The sequence below is a fragment of the Aquila chrysaetos genome, chromosome 5 (assembly GCF_900496995.4).
Source record: "Aquila chrysaetos chrysaetos chromosome 5, bAquChr1.4, whole genome shotgun sequence".
Taxonomy (NCBI): Eukaryota; Metazoa; Chordata; class Aves; order Accipitriformes; family Accipitridae; genus Aquila; species Aquila chrysaetos.
This window is the reverse complement of record NC_044008.1, coordinates 67,706,281-67,726,884: the sequence shown is the minus strand read 5'-3', so window position 1 is coordinate 67,726,884 and position 20,604 is coordinate 67,706,281. Positions and strand designations below refer to the sequence as shown.

At 49.4% G+C, this 20,604-nt stretch overlaps 1 protein-coding gene across 4 annotated transcripts in view; it reads right to left on the bottom strand.

The window, feature by feature from the left end:
* Window positions 1-1,587: 1,587 nt before the first annotated feature.
* Window positions 1,588-20,604, bottom strand: part of MXRA7 (matrix remodeling associated 7) — a 30,521-nt gene continuing 11,504 nt past the window's right edge. The window contains exons 4-6 of one of the 4 annotated variants that reach the window (XM_030014194.1): window positions 17,291-17,390; window positions 14,640-14,720; window positions 5,834-7,588 (exon numbers count right to left, since the gene is read on the bottom strand). In XM_030014194.1, the coding sequence (XP_029870054.1) occupies window positions 14,687-14,720; window positions 17,291-17,390 (134 nt within the window). In that variant the 3' untranslated portion in view covers window positions 5,834-7,588; window positions 14,640-14,686. Of the gene's footprint in view, window positions 2,702-5,833; window positions 7,589-14,639; window positions 14,721-17,290; window positions 17,391-20,604 lie in introns of those variants that run through there. The other 3 variants (XM_030014195.2, XM_030014192.2, XM_030014193.1) reach the window with 3 other exon arrangements.

The following is a 20,604-nucleotide window of genomic DNA, read 5'->3' as shown; positions in this document are numbered from 1 at the left end:
CCGCGGTCCCCTGGTGTCCCGGCCGCCTTCCCGAAGCGTCGGCCACAGGCGTGGGCAGGAACGGCTCCCGGCCGCGGGAGCAGCCTCGGGGCGCGGGGGGGCGGACATCCCCGCGACTGGGGCTCACGGGAGACCGGGCCTCCACGTTATGATGGGCTGTGAGAGGCCCCTCAGCGCCAGCGCTGAGTCGGGATCCTCCCGCCCCTGTTTGCAGCCCCAGAGCTTGTCAAAGGGGAGAAACGTTTCCCCAATGGCTCTCACCGTGTAACCCCCCCCGCCCCGCTACCGGCGGTGCGTTCATACGGCCACTTTTGTACCCTACAGCCCTGCGTGAGGCTGAGGAAAAGCAGCCAGTGTAACTTAATGACAATACCCAGAAGGGGAGATCCTGCCGTAGCAACCGGTGAAACTTCCTGTATAAATATTGATAAGCCCAGAGGGAAAAGGAAATTCGAAGCTGGCCAAGCCAAGACAGGACGTACCCCACGGCTGCAGGTCCCAGCGGCCTCGAAGGCGGCCTCCGAACGCCACCTCCCCGCTGCCGTCCACAGGCGCACACAGACGTGTCCAGTGGGCTCCTCTTCACTACAGCCTTGCAACTGCACGCAGAGGAAATGTACCATTTAAAACCCATGGGTTTTACCGTCTAGATATCCCTTTGTTTCATGTCTTGGGCAGAGGCCTTTTTACTTAGCTTCATTTCTTTCTTAAATTTGGGCCTAGTAAATGACACTGTCCTGTCCTCAACAGCATCTTAACATTTTGGTGACACTGCTTGGAGTTGGTATGGGCAGGACAGGTTTCATGCCAGCTGCTCTGCCTTATTCAGCATTATCATTGCTGGCATAATGTGAAGCTGAGGAGTTTGAGGAATTTTTTTTTTTTTTCCAGAAATGTTCCTATTCAGAGAAGGCCCAAATGTAAAAGAAGAAATATAAATATATTTTGGAAATAAACTGTAAAGTCTACAAGACAAAGACTAAAAATCAACTAAACCTTAACTCGCCTTTGCTTGCTTTCACAAAGAGCTTTGGAAAAGATCCTGCTTTCAGTTTTGAACTAAGGAGAAGTCCCATATACAAATTTTCTACATTTCTTCCTTTACACAGCTTGACAAAGGAAATTGTGACCTGGGGACATGGCAGGCTAGCACGATGTTTCACATCATGAGACTCCTTTTCCCATGTAATTCCTTCATGTTGAATAAAAAGAGGTAATTTTCAGACATTAAATTTAGATTAAGCCATGACTGGTAGTAAAACCAGCTTGATCTCATAATAAATATGCCTTCACCTAAGTGAAAACAATTAGAAGATTAAATGATTCTTAAAAGTCAAACAGTACGGAGTTATACAATAAACTGTAGTGGGAAACAGTGACCAGATAATGAGAGATTTGGCTTCCTAGACTCAAAAGAATTACACAAAAAAAAGCAAACCTAATCTTTTAAGAGATCATTCCCTAAAACTGGGTCAGAAAATGTTGCCTCCCTCTGTCAGCAGGTATTAAAACTGAGAAAATCCTTCCTGATAATAAAGTATTTAACAGGATTTCATAGGAGAGATAAGTACACCAGAAGACATTCAGTTAAAATTAGGAATGCTCATTGATTTACTTTATCCAAACCACCAAGGGTTGGTCAAAACTGTTCAAAATACTTCATAAATTCACAGAGAGTTCCTAAGTATGTAGTTTCTCACATCATTTTTATATTAGGAGAACAGGATCTGAGTTGGACACAATCATCCTTGTAAAAAAGCCAGCCACCTTTCTGTACTACTTTTACCAGTGCCAAGAGGCGAAGAGATGTTTGTGTTTCCAGGTTGAAGTTAGGTGCTGTTTTCTCAGGCATGAAGATGAGCTCAATGAGGTCAGCCAGAACCGACTTGGATTTGTTTCAAAAAGCCAGTGTGAAGGAGGATGAAGTGTTCCTTCCAAGGAGATGAGAATGGCAACTCACCTCTAATTGGAGCACTAATGACTCGCCTTTGGCTATTCATTTTCTAACCATAGGATCGGAAGCCTCTCTGCCAAGAGAGGTTGTGCAGTCTCCATCTTTGGAGGTTTTCAAGACCCAACAGGATAAAGCCCTGAGTAACCTGGCTTGGTCGCATAGCTGATGCTGCTTTGAGCAGGAGGTTGGACTACAGACCTCCTTAGGTCCCTTCCAACCTGAGTTACTCTATGATTCTATTATTTTCATCCATTTTACATCTATCATCTTTGGCTTCCTTCAGATATCAAACTGATAAAGACTAGGTTTGAAAGTTTGTTTTTATAAAGCATGGCCAGAAAAAATTTGCGAGTTTAACTGCTTTGTATGACTGAGACATGTGACCCAGACAGAAAGAGGTAAAAATCTCTGTATGAGATGAAAATACCATGATAGCTCTTCAAGGAAAAACAATAAAAAGGGTGAGAAATGACAAGTCTTTTGAAATACATATCACAGGCCTATATGCATTTGCAAAACAAACTGGAACTGCAAAGTAACTACCAAAACAGGTTTATAGTACTACAGCCTCCAGTGTCCTGCATAATAAGGGCCAAGATGACTTTTGGGCATAGTCTCCACTGGCTGCAAGGTTATATATCATACAGTCTAAGCTGCTCCTTCATGTCTCCTTCAGACATCTCTCCAAATGTGTCACTTTTTTCCTTCATGAGCCTGAAGATGGCAGCCAGCTGCTCTCTCTGAACCCTGTCAAAAAAAAAGGAGAAGTAGGAATAGCCAGTCCCTAGAAGGCAATTTGAAGGCAAGAACACCATGGTCAAATGAAACACAAAGCCAAAAGCAGGTCATTTTACAAGCTTTACTGGCTGCAGGAAATCTGCCCATGGGAGATAAGAAAGAGATAGCCTCTGGTTCTCCTTCCTCCACCTTCCCATCTATCCAATCATCCCGCACATCTCTCTGCAGTTCTTTAAATATGGAGTTAAAACAGACTGCTGTAACACTACCTTTGGAGTTCCTTAGGGCTTATCTATACTGAAAGTTTCAAGATAACTCGACATGTGGAATTTCATAAGACCAACATGTCCCAATTTAGCAGACTCCATAATGAAACTGGATTAAGCGTCATCAGCACAGTGTCCTTTCATTCTGGAATAAGAGTATGTAGATACAGAGTAATTCAGGAATAGCTATTAAATTTTAAATGCGTACCCTACCTGAAAACTAGAGACCAGACTACCTTCCAGTGTGGACATGATTTTAATCAGCCACTGGAAGATAAGATCACAGACAGAAATTTGCTTCGATTTGAGAGTTCATCTGCCAGTGTCAAATGGTGAGATGGACTCATGTAGCCCGTCCAGCAACAAGATGATCCCTGTGTGGGCAGAGGCTGACCAGTGGACCATCTAGCTCAGATTTCCATCCCTAGAAAGTCCTGTAGTAGATGATTAACTCCCTTCTCCCCATAACAGAAGATATCCTGATTTTTCTGTAATCTGAAGCAGTTAACCATTGTTGTATGTCCTGCAGCACAAAGATTTGTATCTGTCACAGGGCTTTATCTGAGGAAACTTTATAGGAGGGCTTATATTGGTCATACATCTACTGATCATCACTCAGGGATACAGAAGGGTGGGCAGCACAGGAGTGTCACTTGTTCGCAGGTAGCTCATGAACTGATGCAACAGTCTACAAAATCCTCTTTTAGGGCAAAATGAATGTGCACCTTGGCTCCAGTCAGAGCTGGCTGTGGGCTGGTACGTTCTCATTGCTGGACTCTACCTGACTGGGGTCAGACTGCAATATTGCCTAGCATACCTCATATCTGACTCTCCTGTGTGAGATTAAAAGAACCAATGAGGTTGTGGTGCTCTATGGCTGTAACAAGGGAGAAGCAGTTTCTAATACTTCAAGGCTCATTTTGCCCTTACATGACATGTGGGGCCGAAATTCAGTGATAACTTAGCAGCTCAGAGCACAGATCTGCTGCAATCCCAGCTCCTCCTGCTTGTTTAGCTGCTTTAGACCTCCCATGGGCTAGAAAGACAGACTCTGGCTTTTACTTCCACGTGGTCACCCTGTCAAGAGTCCTTTGTCCCCATCACAGCCAGCTTTCCACATAGGACTTTAATACACTGTAATTAATCCATTTAAATGCAGGCCATTATTTAACCTGGAGTAGTCTTCCTGCAAGTCCTGTGTGGGCAAGCTATTAGTTGTTCCACTAACAGGAGGGATAGAAATACCTATTGACAGGCAAAATGAGGACACAATCTTTGCTTGAAAGAAGAGCGGATGGCATCAACACATCAGAAGCAACCGCACCACGAACAAGATCAATGGAATGAGACAGGAACGAGCAGAGTAGCCTTCACGTGCTGAGCTTGTGCGGAGTGGGGCTCTGCATTTTCCCCTCTCCTGGACTAAGCCCCAGCAGAAGCAGGAACAGCAGCCTGTCCTCCCAGCACTGTTGCAGCAGGCAGGGCAGGAAAAAAACAGATCCTGGCAAAAGCAAGCTCATTTGCCAGTTCTTTTCTATTGCAATTAAAATACAATTGTCCTAAGGCCAAACATATTCTGATAATGATGTGGGATCTTCTGGTTACGAAACCTCTGGCCGTAGGCTGTCAAGCGCCTGGATTTGTCTGTCTCTTCTGTAATGTTTTGTGCTCACATGAATAGCATCCAACTGCCCTTTCCAGGCAAGAGGAAGGGAAGCATGGTCATTAGTGATCAATATTTTATTTTAGATCACTGCTGGGCACCAGAGGGCATGTCTCCAGTCTGATGTGGAGAAATCCAATACACAGCTTTGCCTCACGTGTCTGAAATGCATGCCAGCTGGGAGTGCTCCACACAGGTCTGCATCCCTCTCTCGTTATTTCACAAACTTTAACACTGCTGAAACCTCCCCAAAGGCCCATTTCCTTGTCTCTAAACCTCCAAAATCAAGATCACAGAAAATATTGACTCAATTTTTTTAAGCATGACATCAGTGCATTTTGGCTCTCCCCTCAACTTTAAATATCATGACTGTGCATTTGAAAAAACAAAAATAAAAAAGAGCTGTTACTGCTGTTACTTCTCTGTGCTACATCATCTACGACAAAGGGAGAGCAAAACAAAGGTAAAGAGAGAAAAGAGCCTGGGAAGGAAGAGTAAGGCATAAAAACATGAAACCGATTTCAAAAAGGAGCTTCTCCTATCAAAGGTGACCTTGCAAATCAACTTTGTAGTGCTCCAGCTTGGGTGGTTGTTTTTTTTTTTATGATTTTGAATCAAACCTACCCCATTCACAAGTAAAATCATTCTCTCTTCCCATAAGTGCTGTCCTCAAAACTACTTGGATTTAGGATGTCAAACAGGATTTTACTTATTCCTGACAAAATAGATGAATTAAGGATTTTCAAATCAGTCTAATTCTTCTTGATAGGCAATTGAATTTGCATACTTAACTCCCTTAGGCTCTTTTTAGACATTTCAGTCCAAGACTTCTACAATTAATGGAGGTTTGGGGCAGTGAGCCATAGGTATGTTAAAGGTGATCTCTGTTTCAGGAACTGCTAGGCACCCACGTTCACACCAGCTGAAATCCTGGGCAGAGCTCTGCCTTGGGAACATTGCTAATTGTTCTGCAGCCAAACAAGACCAGGATCCTGCTGCAACACTGCATTGCTCCAGCAGAAATAAGGGAAAATCCCTGACGTTCACCACTGGTCTGACTCTATTGTTAAAGAAGCCAGTGGAATCATTTATGGGGTAAAAGGCATAGGAGGGCAGAATGTACCTCTAACCTAAAATCCAGATTTTCAACACAAATCTCTTGAGAAAGAAGTTACAAGCTGCTGGAGGCAGGGAGAACAAGCACAAACCAAATAAACTATTCAAAGGTTTATTGGACCAAACAAAGGCAATTTTTACAGATTCAAGCCACTAGAATTACAGTCCTTTGTATAAGAGCCACCATCAGATACAAAACAAACAAACAAAACAAACAAAAGTAAAAAATACCCAGACAGCCATTTGAGTTGAAGAAATAGTTTGACTCGCTGCCACTAGCAAAAATCTGGACTCAACTATAGACTTTGCTCGATGTACATATTGCCATGTAAATTAAACACAATGTATATAAGGCATTCTTTGCATAGTTGGGTGCTCGGGACACAGAGTCAGCCAGCCAGCACCAAGGGGACACAGCAGCTGTACCAGCGGGATGTTGAAGCAGAGGATCCAGATGTGCCTAAATTCATATGCAAACCACTGAACACGCTTGCAGTTGTCGGCTGGGAAGGGGCAGCCCAGCCTCTTCTAAAGCTGAAGCCTCCTGCTGTTCTTTAAATGAGCCCTTTTATTAAGAGTTTGCCAACCCCAGGCGCTGGAAAGGACAACTGTGTACAAGGTTTCAAGTATTGTCTGCATAGGAATTAAAAAGGGAAAAAAAAAAAAAAAGCAGCCTGTTGGGTTTCCGATATGTTTGCAGCGTTAGCCAAGAGGCAGTTGTCCGGCAGTGAAAGAGAAACTTTGAAGGACACATCCCCACCCAGCCTGATATTTCTACAACATCGCTAGAGAACTGGGACCCTCTTCTCACTCTCGCAAACCAGCTGGGTTTCATCTGAAACCTGCTATGTCTGAAGCAGGTATATGTGCCCAGCCAAATTCATCTTCTATATGTGACAGAGCTGAGGAGCAATGCTGAGCTCTGGCTCCAGCGGACAAGCCACAGGGCTAGCAAGAGAAGAGGACACTGGAACAGCAAGCAGGCAGAGGAATGGGGAGAGTGTCTCTTCCAGGACTCCCACTATCTCATCCTGAGCCAGAGGGAACCCCTGATGCCATAGCTACTTCCTTGGGTCTCTCCTCTTGGGAACTGGAGTAGGGAAAAGTGAGAATCCAGATATTAACAGCAGCCAAAGTGTGGTCTCCTAAACCTCCACCACAAGCAGAAAAGCTAAACTATCAATCTTCTTCACTTCTAGAGTCTTCTGTCTACCTACAGAATCAGCCCTCTGCTAAAATAACTACAGAAGCAAGATTTGAGTCAGTCCAGCTACCATCTGCCATCCCTCACTTGGACCCCACTTTATCCCTCCACCCCTCAGAATAAAGCAGTGTTATACAACACTTGAAATCATAGGCAGTTCCCACCCTCCAGCAATAAAGAGGAGTTTGGCCCCAGGAAGCAACATAGTCTGGTATAAGGTCCAGGCTGGTCTGGGAGAAGAGCTATGGTTCGCTCACCCCAATAAAGGAACAACACAAATTTCATGTCAGGCCTAATACATGGTAATGAACACAACTAATAGACTCGCTGCATATTTAGTGTCCAATTTGGGTTCTGTTTGGGGGAGAGGGAGGAAGGTTCATCCCAGCCCCCCAAACACAACTCAAGTCACTGCTTGGGCCCAGCCCCAGTCCATGGAGCCACACAACAGGATCTCCTCAAGCTTGACACCACAGGAGTTTTTGAAGAACTCAACTTCAGACCAAGAGGGGATCCCAAGTTTTGAGGGTTTATGGATTTCTCTTATGGGTGTGTTTGGTTGGTTTTGGTATTTCTCTCAAGCCTTTAAAGATGCCAAGGGATGCCTTTAGGAGGAGGCTAGGGACAACTTCATATAGTCTTCAGTTCTGCAAAGAGAAACAGGGAGAGAAGAGAAATCATTTCAGTCATTTCACCCCTCAGGTTGGTTCATTATCATTCACATAAATGAGCAGGGGGAAAACTCAGTACGTGTGTGGGGGGAAGGCAAAGCAACTTCCCACCTCAGGGCAGAACAAGCCACTGTTGGCACACCTCGTGCCTCTAAAGAGGAGGCACTTTGCTTCATCAACTGCAGCAGGATAGTCGAAACCCAATCAGAAGTGTAAATCGTTTCGCCTGGCACCAATCTAAGTTACAACCTTTCTGACCTACTGATGAGAGCTGAAGCCCACCTAATTGGAAGCCTTCATTAGCTCCAGGGGTTACCACCTCACTGTCCTGCGCAGAGTCTCCCTGGGCTGCTGGCACTCTTGTCCAGCTCAGATCCCTCTTCTCACCTGAAGCCAGATGAGCCAGGAATGAGTACCGGTTTCACAGGGCAGTGTGCCTGAACAGGTCGACCTTTCTCAGTCCTCCTACAGCTATGTCTGTTCAAGGGAAGGCAAAAATCCCAAGACTCTCTGCAGGTCACAAGGCTTCCTTTTGATGGGAAGCTCTCCCAATGTCCCAGGGAAGGAGAGCAAGATCATTAGATGTGTTTTATGAGTGGGGACATCCAGGCACTCCCTGAGGTCTTGCAGCATGTTGTTAGCAGAGCCAGGGCTAAAAAAAAAAATGTGTTCCCTTGTTCTCAGTCTGAACCTTTCAGACACTCTGCCCTTACTGCTCCAGCATTTCTCATGGCCCAACCATCCACGGTGGGAAACACCTGACAGTAGGCTGGGCAGCTGCCCATGGACACAGAGACCTGCACTGAGGTAAAGGGAAGCTACAACACACATTGCCTGGGTACTTACAAACACTCACAGATGCACCCCAGCCTAATTCATGCTGGATTCAAGAGGGTTCACTGTTCACAGGTAACACCTGAACCCCATTTGAAAGTCCCCTACTCCTGCCAGCCACAGCATGAAGGCAAGTTACAGCCTCATTTCTTCCTCACTCTTCTGCAAAAGGTTGCCTTCTCCAGCAGCCTCATAAGTGCAGCCAGCGACCCGGATCCCAGATGGGAGGTGCAGGGTGAAGCATCACGTGGGACCGAGGTTACTCAAGCAACACTGCAGAGGCTCAGTGGCCGGCCCATTAGGACAAAGAAAGGAAATTCTCCGGAGTGGATAATCGCTCTGCGGGATTCGCAGCACTGAGGATCGGATCATCCTGCTCAAGTCACGCAAGCATAATCAGATTTCACGCGTGAGGGCATAAGCTTGTTGCCACAGGGGCCCAGAAGGAGAGGTCCCCTCCAGCGTGCTGCAGTTGGAGCAGGGAGGGATGGAGGACATCAGGGAGGGTGGAGGACGCTCAGTTGCAGCCTGCAGCCCCTCACAGGGATACTCACCTCCTGGACAGGGCCGACAGCTGGGGTGAGATGATCTTAAACCAAGCACGAACTTAATAGAGGATGTCCGTCAGAGCCATAAATTCCCCATCTGCACAGCAGGGATACCCCTTTCTGCTCCTGGAGCAAGCTGTGAGGGGGATTAGACTAAAGAGCATGAGGCAGTCCATCACTGGGGACATCAGGGCCATATAAACCCCCAGGCTGAGAAGCTCTGGCACTGCTGCCGCGGAGCCTGAAAGACTTAATTAGCTTGGTATGGAGGCTGAGAGCTTTGAACCACTGCTTATCCTTGGCTCTTCCCTCCTTTCCATTCACCTTGGATGATGAAATCAACCTGATCAGCAGGCTTTCCCCCAGCAGCACATCAATCAAACCAGGTTAGGGTCTTCTTTTGCTGGAAGCCCATATCCTTTCTTCAGATACAGATTATCCAAATATCTCTGCTCTGGCCCAAGCTGAGGGCCAAGTCAGTGAATCGTATGATTTGTCAGCTGGACATGCTTCTGTGCAAGGAACAGCTAGAGAACAAGGAGCTCAGACAAGAGTGGGTCCTCGGTTATGAGGGAGGCTCAGGTACTGAAGGTCTCAAAAGACCATGCTTATCCTGAAGCATGGAAACTGGGTGTCCTTCTGGTGGCCTCAGAAGCATTCCCCTCAATCCAACTCAGCCATGGCATTGGCACAAGGCTTCTTGCCTTTGAGAGCAGAGAGCATCCCAGCACTGACAGACGGGGTGGGCTGGTGGCATTCCCATGTGCATTTATCCCTCATGTGTGCAAAATCCACAGCAGGTCAGGAAATCCTGTAGCCCATCCATAGACTATAGCTTTCCAAAGGAGTTCTGACCCACTCTAAAGAGATCCCAGAGCATCTTACTGTAACGACCTCTGGTAATTGCTTGTGCCTTTTTCAGAAATAGTTTCACTCAGAAAGCTGATTTTCAGAAGCATGGAGCATTCCCACCTCCTTCCCCTGGCAGAGAGGTAAGGAGCTTGTCAGGACCATCAGTCCTCTGGTCTGAAATCCTGGCAAGGAGGGCAGATAGCAATCTGGCTCCAGACAGGCTAGGATTGACCCTTGAGGATCAAGAGCAGTGAAAAAAAGCCCTGCGCAGATCCAGCAATGGGTGGTCAAGCTCTCCCCAGGCAGTTCTCACTGCTGGGGATGGTCCCACTGCCACTGCTTCCCATTTCTTTACCATGGGGACAGCTACCATGTCATTTCTGGTAGTGACCATAACCCAGTCTTGTCCAGGATCGGGGTATTGCAGGAAAAATATGAAGAATGACATAATAAATCTAAGCTTTCCCAGTGGTCCTAAAAGTGTGGGCCAGTTGCTTCAGCCAATAGGTAAAACACAGAAAGAGAAGACTTAAATGCAGAACAGGGAGAGACAGTCAGTACTTAGAAAAGAGAAGAGCGGGAGAGTGAGAGGTACCAAAGGGAGCTTCTATCAACACAAATCTGAAATTCCTCCAGCGGGACAGAGAAGTTGAAAGGTACACTCAACCTTGGGAAATACCTAAGTGCTCCTCAGGAACACCAGGAAAGCAGTTGAGACTGCTGGAGCCTGCGTGGACCAGGGAGCGCAAGTCCTATTGCCTTTAGGATAGGGGCCAGCGAGAAGTCAGTGGGGTCGGGGACTGCGTCACCCCCTGAGCGGACCTTGCCCACCACTGTTTCAAGGCAGAAGCCTCCCATGTTTCCCAGCCACAGCAGCAGCAGCCGAAAAGGCCAGAGCACAGCCAGGAAGGTGGCTCAAGCTCCCGGCCAGCTCAGCCAAGAGGCCACAATCGCCTCCTTCAGCCCTGTGCCCATCCCCTTGCAACACTCCTGACACCCCCGGCCAACGCCACAGCAGTAGGGAAAGCCATGGACGGGCCAGCCTGCCCTTTCCTCCATCACTCAGTGTTTGTGCTCCAGCTCGCTGTCTACCTGTTTGCACCCAGCCTGGTGTGATGCCCTGATTCCCCGCAGCCCTTGGTCTCCCCTGGCCGCAGGGGAGCCGCAGGAGAGGCAGAGCCAGGCTCCCAGAGAGTTAGCAGATAGAGAACGGCAAGCTGCCCATGCCGCACAGGATTAAGCGGAAGCAGATGAAGACAAGTTGTGAGCGTTGGGTGAGGGAGACGCAGAGCAGCAGCCACAAGCTAGGACAATTCAGGACCTGAGCCAAAAGAAAAAACCCAGGAGCTCAAGCAGAGTTGCTGTCTGATCTGAAATCTCATGCCAGGGCAGGCTCAGAGACTCACACCCTGCAAAGGCTATGGGGGAGCTTGCAAAAGTTTCCTCTCCGGTACAGGAGGAGGAGACAGGGAAGGGGCTTCCTGGCCTCCCCTTCCCTGGGTTTCTGAGGGAGGCATCCTAGTTGCTCTGTTTTTAAAGCTGCTGGGGACTCATGACTCAGTCAGATGCTCTATAAATAGGGCCAGAGCTCAAGTCCACTGACATCGTGTAGGTCAGAGGACATTTTCCCTGGGGATATGGTGGAGGCAGGGAACAGCACCGGGCCACCAGGAGACTCCCTCCTCATACAAGTGGAGTCTGGCACGTACGGAGGGAGCATCAGAGCAGGGGGAGCTCAGCAGGGACCCCCAAACACACAGTACCCCTTTCCTACAAGAGGCAGGTGGGAAGAAAATGTGCCTCGCGCTGGGTGTTTTGCAGCTGGAAGCAGCCTTGCCCATGGTCAGTGCCATCCCTGTGGCTGGTGGCTGCAGTGAAGCAGTTGCCAGCCTGACCTGAAGAATTCCATGGCCCTAGGCTTCGCAGTCCCTTGCTGCTACTCCTCCTCCCTCAGCCCAGGACGACTATCGTGCTGCAGAAGATGAAAAGCAAACAAATAATAAAACCCCAAAGAAAGCCCAAACTTACCAGCTTCCCTCATCCAAAAGAAGCACCATGCTGGACAGGACAGGACAGGACAGCAAAGCCACTGGGTTGGGGGGGTGAAGATTAGCAAAAGAGAAGGGAGGAGAAAGAGGCCCAGATCCCATGCTAGACAGAGGGGGGAGCAAGCAAGCGAGCCAGGGCTATGTGATGGCAATGCAGGGGGTGGACAGGGACAGATGCCGATGGAGAGCTCTCCCAAAATGCAACCTCCCCCAGCCCAGTCCCACCCACTTATTTTTGGAGGGCCAGTAGTGGAGATGTTCAAAATAGGTCAAGGTCTGTCAACATAGTCGTTAAACCCCTGCAGCTGCTTCCTGCCCTTGTGTGCTCCAGAGTTGTCACCACAAGCATTGTCTCATTCAAACCCAAACTTCAGCACAGTTCTCCCTCAAGCCACAGCTGCATCCCCACATTGGTCTGGGAAGTCTGGCAGAGCAGGGAAAGGTCTCTCCTCTCTGCCATTCCCTACAGCCAGGGTCCATCCAGGGCACCCTGCCTTGCTGAAACTCCAGCGTCCAAGCCCAGTTTTATTCAGTGCCTCGTAACCAAGAGGTACTCTGAACCGAGCTGGGGAGGAGACAGGTTTCCATTTCTAAATTACCACCAAGAAAAGGACTGAGCATGAGATTTACAGCCATCCAACTCCCCTTGCATGAATTCCAACTTGCAGTCGAGCCCTAGGCTTAAATCTAGCCTGGATTCAAGCAGTTACTCCTCAACCCATCCGTGGCTGGCCAGGAGATGTGAGGAGAGGATTGAGAGGCAGGAGGAAAATCTGCTGCTACAATGGGTCCCCTGGCTGCAGGAACTGAGCCCATTAGCCAAGGAAACTTGGCAGCCATCCCTACCTTCTCCTCAGCCTCACAGAGACTAGACTGCGGTCTGGGGGATCACCTGCTCCATCCATGAGTGCACCTGCAAACAGCAGAGCGTGTCTGAGCAGTTCGGTGCCACTCACTCAGACCCTGCTTAAGGGGTCTGCAAGGGTGCCCTAGCTAAGGCCCCATGAGGCAGCTTCTGGCTCTCCACCCTCACTTCTTCCTAAATCCCAGAAACAAGAGAGAGGACAGAGAGGAGAAACCTTTCCACAGACCATCAGACGGGATCTGCTCTCCTTTCTCCAGCCAACACACCTAGCAAAGAGCAGCAAGGACGGAGCACAGACAGCTCAACCCCTTGGCATCACCGAGGCCAACCAAGACTTGGCTGGGACCTGCTCTGCTTCATGGAAAGAGAGAACTGAAAGCAGAGACCCAAGGGGGTCATTTCTCCTGATTGTTTTCTCTTTTACTGTGTCTGGAGCCTTGTTGCAGCTGTCAGTGCTCAACAGAGTCCTGATCATACTCCTCTTAAACTGCAAAAAACTCCCACTAACCTCTTTCAACCTCAAGGGAGGTTTGAAGAGCAGCTGGCAGAGACCACATCAATCCACCCATGCGAGCCAGGCCCTGAAGGCACACTGAGGAGCCCTTCCTCTTCTGCACAAGGTGCCCAGCCAGGACAGCAACACCTAACAGTCAGCCCTTGTGGGCTGTGTCTCATGCCGACGCAACTCAACCCTGTCTGAACCTGGGCAAGTCGCACCGCTACAAGTCATATTTCTCAGCCTTAACTAGTGCTCTGCACCATGGCAGCTACAGTTGGCAATAGATGGCCAAAAGCCTCAGGTGCAGAAGAGAAGGATTTGGGAAATACGCTGTGCTGGCTTGACTAAGGGCTGCATCCTTCCCCTGCACTCTTCCCCTTCCCGCCCAGACTATTTTTCTCCCCCAGGGGAGCAAACGCTACGTGCTTCTGTTCCAGAAGTACTGGCGACCCACCAGGTGTGATCAAGCACAACCACCACCTGAGCAGATGTATTTGCCAGCTAGATTTACTGTCCTCCTCCCTCACTGAGCAGTCCCTCTATTTTTTTAAGACTGAAGTATCCAGAAGCAGGAAGTTGCATCACTCAGTAAAGGTCACATTCCTTCCCCTTTTAGTCCAGATTTAGCACCAGTTTGAAGCCACAAGACTCAAGTGAATACTAGGCAAGACAACCACAACTTCTGGGGTGATGCAGGTTAGAGCAGAAGTGGGGTTTTGGTTAAATTACCAATCTACTGCATGCCTGTCCTCTCCTATCTGAAGTCCTATAGCTCTTCCTGGAAAAGGCAAATAATTCTTTCAATGGCACCTCCAAAATTAGGGGTCCCTAAATTAAGACTCATGGACTAGTGATCAACACAACAAGTAGCCTCAGGGGGGTCTGGGAGACCCACTTGCATTTTTGGGAGGTTGCTTACAAGCTGCTTCACATGGGAACCTGTTGGTCCATGGGAAAACTGGAGGAGTGACAGGGCTAAAATCAAAGACTAAGCCTGTCTCAGCTTTGGCAACACACCTTAGGACTAAATACCCACTCACTCAGCAGCCCTAATTTTCCAAATCAGTAAACAGAAGTGGTTGTGGGATGTCCAACTTCAGGCATCCAAGATGGAAGAGGTGAGCATCCAAACGTGAGAGCCCCCATTCCCCCTGAGCACTCATGGAAAGCGAGATGGAGGCAGAGGGGAGCGGACTTATTAATTTGTTATGAGGAGGGAAGGGGAGGGAGGTGGGGAGGGAGGTGGGACAGGCAGTCAACTGCAGCTCAGAAACAAACACTCCCCCAGAAAATGAGACCCAAAAGCAAAAAAAAAAAACCCCACCACATTAGCAGATGTTACCAGTGGTACCACTACTTCTAAGAAACAGTGTGTCCTTACCAAAAAGATTTGCAAGAATGTTTGTGGCCGAGGACCTAAGGTACTTGCTACAGAGATGTGAGATCAGAGGTCAGCTCAATCCTGCAACATAAAGGTGGCAAACCTGGGTCACAGCAGATCAGCAGCATGGTCGGGGTGCACGGAGTCAGGGAGAGGGACGGGACTGCCAAGGGAGAAGGACGCAGGACTGGGCTGAGCCGCTGCACTCAGCTCGCCCGGGAGCTTACCTGGCAGCAGCCCTGCCCCCTTACACCACCTGCGAGGCCTGAAATGAAAAGCTGCTGATGCTGCAGTGAAGATTTGGGGGGGGAGTAAGCCAGCAACAAAGCAAGACAAAAAAAAATTCACAAAGCTGCCTTAAAGAAATGAACAACACAAATATGGAAGAGAAGAAAATAAAGGAGCAGTAGGAAAAATACATCTGCCAATGGCCCTCAGTCTGGAAAGCTGCTGAGAGCCTCCAAGGGACCCAATGCCCAGGCACTGTCCATCAGTTCTAGGTGCACTGTCCTGCCCTGGGACAGCTCCAGACAGATGTGAGCAGTGATGCCTGGGAGATCCCACATGCCCAGGGAAGGTCCATCGCCCCCCCGGAGCCTGTTCTACAGTCCCGAGTACAAAACCCCTATCCCACTGCTGTCCATAGGCAATGTCCCCTCAGTGTCCCCAGGTGACAGCAGGAGCATTTTTTTTGCCACAGAGGAACCAGCTCAAGGCCCTATAGGACTCCTGGCCCTGAAAACCTGAGCAGCAATTGCTGAGCTGGTTTGGATGGAGCTGCTGGTGCAAAGGGTTTGAATTTGCCTGCTGCAGGTAGATTTTTGCATTGGTGCTTAGCAAGATCCTGAAAAGCAATTCCCATTGAGCCCCACAGGTTTCTCTCACAGTCACTCAGTTCATTCCACCACCACCCTCCCCAAGTGAAAAATACAGTGTCACTAACAGACCTGCTTAGCATTTCACAGGTTGGGAGCTTCAGGCACAATAAAGATATAACAAAAGGAAGAAAGCAAACAACATTTTTCCTGATGCCACCAATGCAGAATCAACCCTGTGCCAGAGGAAACTGGAGCTCATTTCTGTTGCTGACCCCAGAGCACATAGCCCTTGCAGATCTTTGCCCGTGGCAGTGCTGTAAGGCAGATGAAGCCCAAGACCGGATGACTGGGAGCCCAGAAGCCAGGGGAGAAGGAGAAGACATCTTTTGGTGGGAAGGTTGGGTTTGACGTGGAAAGAATGGCTGCAGGCTCGGCTAGTGAAGGCAGCCTGCCAGAGCCCTGTGCACCACCCGAGGTTTTCTGAGGACCAGAGTGAGCGTGTGTCAGCACCAGCCCTTGGGCAGGTCTCTGGATTTACACTGCCTACTGCAATGCCCAGCTCCCGCCATGGAGACAAACCTCGGCCATCCCAGCTGCTGGCAATGCAGCAATGTTGCCCAAGGGCCTTGAGGCAAGGCTTGCCAGCAGGAGCATGCCTGACCCAGGGGCAGGGTACGGTCCCTCCATCCTTACCCTCCCTGCTGCACTCAAGTTTCCACTTGGTCCATGTCAGGCCTTTACACCATGCCAGTTGTGGTGGTACTTATACCACGGCATCACAGGCAAGGGGTGACAAATTCCTCCAAATCATTCTAGGAGGTGCACACTACTGGGTGGAGAATTGGGTCCCACAGCCCTTGGGACACCAATGGAGAGAACATCATCTCCCAGGCTTGGTGAGCCACCACTGGGAAAGCAGTTCCCTGCAGCTCACCCAAGAGGGAAGGGGTATGAGCTGCACACATCTGCTAGGGAGCAGCCTGCCACAAAGCCTGCTTGTAGGGCAAAGCCCTTGGCTGTGGGGTTTGACACCTCTGGTTTAGCGCGGGCTCCGTGTGCCCGTGGGCTGAAGGACTCCATCTGCACGTGGGCAGAGACTTCATACTGACAGCACAGACTGGCTTTGGATAGGGCTTTGCAGCTCGAGGTGCAAGGTTGGGGTTGATTTCCCTTGTATAGGCTGGGAAATCTTGAGCTAGAAAGCTTGGTTTTGGTAACAGGACAGGCTCTTCCTTTCTTCATGCAGGGCTCAAGACGAAACTTTAGCAAAAAGTGTGAGATGGATAATTGTCCATCTCTGTCAGGCTCACTACGTGGCAAATCCCCACCACAAACTGAGGAGCCAGCCCTGTGTATGGACATTTCCAGTCTCAGCTCCATCACAGCGAACTCTAAAGCTCCACACTCACTTTGCTCCAGTATTTCTGAGCTATGCCCATGTCCTCAGTTTGGAGACCATCCACAGGGTAAAGGGAGGGGAAGTAGCTAGAGATCAGGTCCTCAACAGATGTAAATCAACGTGTTGCTAATGGGATCAGGGGAACTACACCAGCTTGCATCAGCTGAAAATTTGGTCTAAGCATCCAGAGAAGGAGCTGGAACAGCTCCGAAGATATATAGGGCCACAGTGTCTCCATCTCCTTAAATCAGCATGACTTTATTTGTTCTCATGTCTTCCTGGGTGGGAGAGGTCTGGACCACGGTGCAATGAGACGTTGAGCCCGAGGCTACTAAGGTAGTATGGGGAGAGAGAGGTCTGAACATAGCCAGCTTTCTTCAAGACAACGCCAACCAGATGGCCTTGGGCAAGAAGAAAAAGGAAACTCAAGTTACCTTTGTTCTTCCTCGAGTTCTTCTTTGGTCATCATTGACTTGTACTGGTTTCCCCTCAGCTTTCCAGGACTGTATTTAAAAGAGAATGTCTCATCTGCAGCTGGAGAGGGAGAGACAAGGAAGAGCAAGAGATCACATGAGCCAGAGACCTCCCGAGAGCAATGACCAACAGCAGTGAGCTTGTTCTCTTGAGATGCTCATTGACCCCTGCTCCTGCACGTGCACCCCAAACATTATGGCCACCCCAAACACTTTTCCTCAGTCAGCTCCAGTCTCTGGAAAGCCTGGGAAGTGTTGGGGAAGCTGTGTGTGTTGCAGCGGGGAGCCAAGGGGCTGCTGGCCAGACGATGGCAAGAGTCCTGGCTGCAGCTAGCACTGGAAACAGTGAGGACTGCTGCAAGCAAGCAGCCCTGCTTGAAAGCAGATACAAGTAAATCCTACAGCACAGGAACCATATGCTATTGCTCTCCCTGGATTCAAAGCCTTGCAGGCCCATCTTGGCTTATCAAGACATGCTAATCCTGCCCTGATTAGCTCACAGCATTTTCCGCTTCTCCTCTCCAGACTTGCATTCCTCCTCCCTCCCTCTCCTAGTCCAGGGGCCCTTTCCCATGCTTGGGGCTCATGGATGATGCCACGAGCAAAGCTGTCGCGGGCCACGCAGCCCAGCAGCTCTCCTGCAGCCCTTGACAAAGCTTGTGAAAAAAGGAGGTGCCACACTGCAAATCCTGGGGCTGCAAACAGAGCTGAGCCAAGGCAGCCCCAGGAGCACCAACACAGCTAGTCCAAATCCTTCTGTCATCAGCCAACACACCTGAAGAGGAAACTGAGGTCTCCTTCTCCAGGCCTGGGTGCTCTTCCACCCAGCTCACCAGCCTCAGCCCTGTGCTAATTAGAGCACCGAAGCTCACGGACTCTGAGCCAAAGCCGATCCTTTTCCAATCGGATTTTGTTCAAGCACTATTTGCTTTTAAAAACCTCTCCCCTGCTTTATCTTCCTACAGATGGGAGAAAACAACAGGAGTGGAGGTCAATCCAAAGGGCAGCCCAGGAAGAGCGGCTGCTTTGGGTAGTTGCCTTTGTTGGTTATCTGTGGGCTGTTCATCTGCGAGCCTTTATCTCCCAAGGACTGCAGGACTCAGCTGCTTCACGTCGAGGCATCTAGCATTGCTGTTTCCACATCCACCCAGAAACATCTGCTGCTTCCACCAACCCTTGTAGCCCTGGTGATACTTCTAAGGGGTCCACAAAAGGAAGGCATTATTGTGTTATCTGCATGGCCCTGAAAAATTGGACATTATCCACAAGCCAAATATCCAGGATGATACCTCCCAGCACCAGCAAGACCACAAAAGTGGTGAAACTCCCCTGACTTCTGTGGTAGGAGAGAAAGCCCCAACTTGTACGTAACCCACGGACCCATCCCCTGTCCCCAGCCACCTAGGAAACCCCTTCCAATCCTCACTGCTGCTGTTGCAGGCACCACATTGATGAAAGTCTCTCCTCCTCCACCTGCCCAAATGAAAAACAACCCACAGCCCCTATCCTCCCTTCCTCACACTCAGAAGGATTCAGCATCAGCAGCTTCTCTCTATTTTCTGGTCAATACTGCCTTTAAGGATTTTCTCCCCATGCCCAAGGTCAGCTGTTTGATTTAGTGATTTCTCCAACCCTAAGCTCATGCACGCCCTCAGCTACTGCCAGAGCTCTCGCAGACCTTGGGGACCCCCATGCAAAAGGCAAGTCAGAGCCTCATTTTGTAGATGGGGAAACCTGAGATCTCAAAAACAAGCTGTGCAAGGCTGCGTAGGCAGGTATGGGACCGAGTGAGCCAACCGCTGCAAGGTCACTGCCGCTAGTGTATGCAGTGTGCCTGGAGCAATGGTAGCAGGGTGGGAATTTAACAGAAACCTCCCTGCAGATATCCACATTTCCTCCCTTCTTCTCTAGATCTCCATGTCCCTGATCTTGGGGAGCTTCCCTGGGAAGTCCTAGTAGATTACCGCTCAGTTAATGATCTGGAGTATTTCTCTAATCCCAGAATACTACTGGGACTCCCAGGGGAACAACGAGGCAAACCCTTTCCCTAGCATCTTCACAAGTGCCCAAACACAAGCACTCGGATGCTCTGGTCCTGCAGCCCCAAACATTCAGCTTGGCCATATGCCACTTCCCTCGGTGGGAAAACCCTCTGAACGGGCAGACAAACAAGTCTGGCCAGCTGGAAACAAGCATTCATGCTGCGGCTTATCAGCCTTTCGGGTGGCCATAAAAGTGCATGGAAAGAAAATTCAGCTGGCTGCTGCTTTGGGAGATATTAAGAGAAAGAAAAAAAAAAAAAAGAGGGTGTAACATCCTGTTTCTTACTCTGATGCAGAGCAGGAGCTGTTTCATTACCTTTGTATAGCTTGCCTGATTTCAAGGACAATTAAGATCATTTCCCTCATGTGGTTTTCTGCCAAGTAAGTTGAGATTTGGGATTTTGCCTCTCCCAAAAAGGGCAGTTTAATTGCCACCCTGACAGAAAAGAATAAAGGAAGAGTGAGGCAAGGAAGCTACCCATCTCCCTGCCCACATGTTGTGGTTAAAAAGGAGCCAGCATGCGGCTTTGGAAACCACTGGCTCTTTTCTGAGCTCAGGAACTTTCTTTGCAGACTGAAAACAAACTTCAGGAAACACACAGAAAAGGGGAGGCTGGGTTTTCACGTGGACAGCGAAAACACTACAGAAATATGAGGTGACCTACTTACTCAGAGCCTCCGTGAGTTCATATTAAAGAAAACATTTGTCTTTCATCTCTCTGCCCTTGCATTGCTGGCACCGTGACCCTGAGCTGGCAGGGAGAAAGCAGCCCCAAGAGCGCACCTCTCCCCTGAACATATTCTGGTGTGCTCCACATGTGGTTCCTGCCAGCTCCCTGCAAGCCTTCCTGCCCAAAGCGGGGAGAAGGCTGCTCTGGTGGTTTTGGCCACCGTGGCAGCGTCCCAGGCTGGTGACAGACTGCCTGCACGATCCCCACATGCCCAAGGGGAATCTTTGCTCACGGGCTTGCCGGGCAGCAGCTCAGTGGCTTGAGTTGGGCCAGGACCAAGCGACGTGCAGGAGAGACAGCGAAGGAAGGCGTGAGGTTGCTCCCCAGCAAAGCCAGGGCACTGCTGTTATTCCCAGCTGCACAACGCTTGCCCCCTCATTATCAGGCTGAGCCATCGCTTTCCCCAGTTCCATTATAAAACACTTCAGAAATGGTGTAAATAATTCAGGAGAGGAGTCAGTGGCTGTCTGCAGGAGATGCTTGAGGAGGATACTGGGCTAGC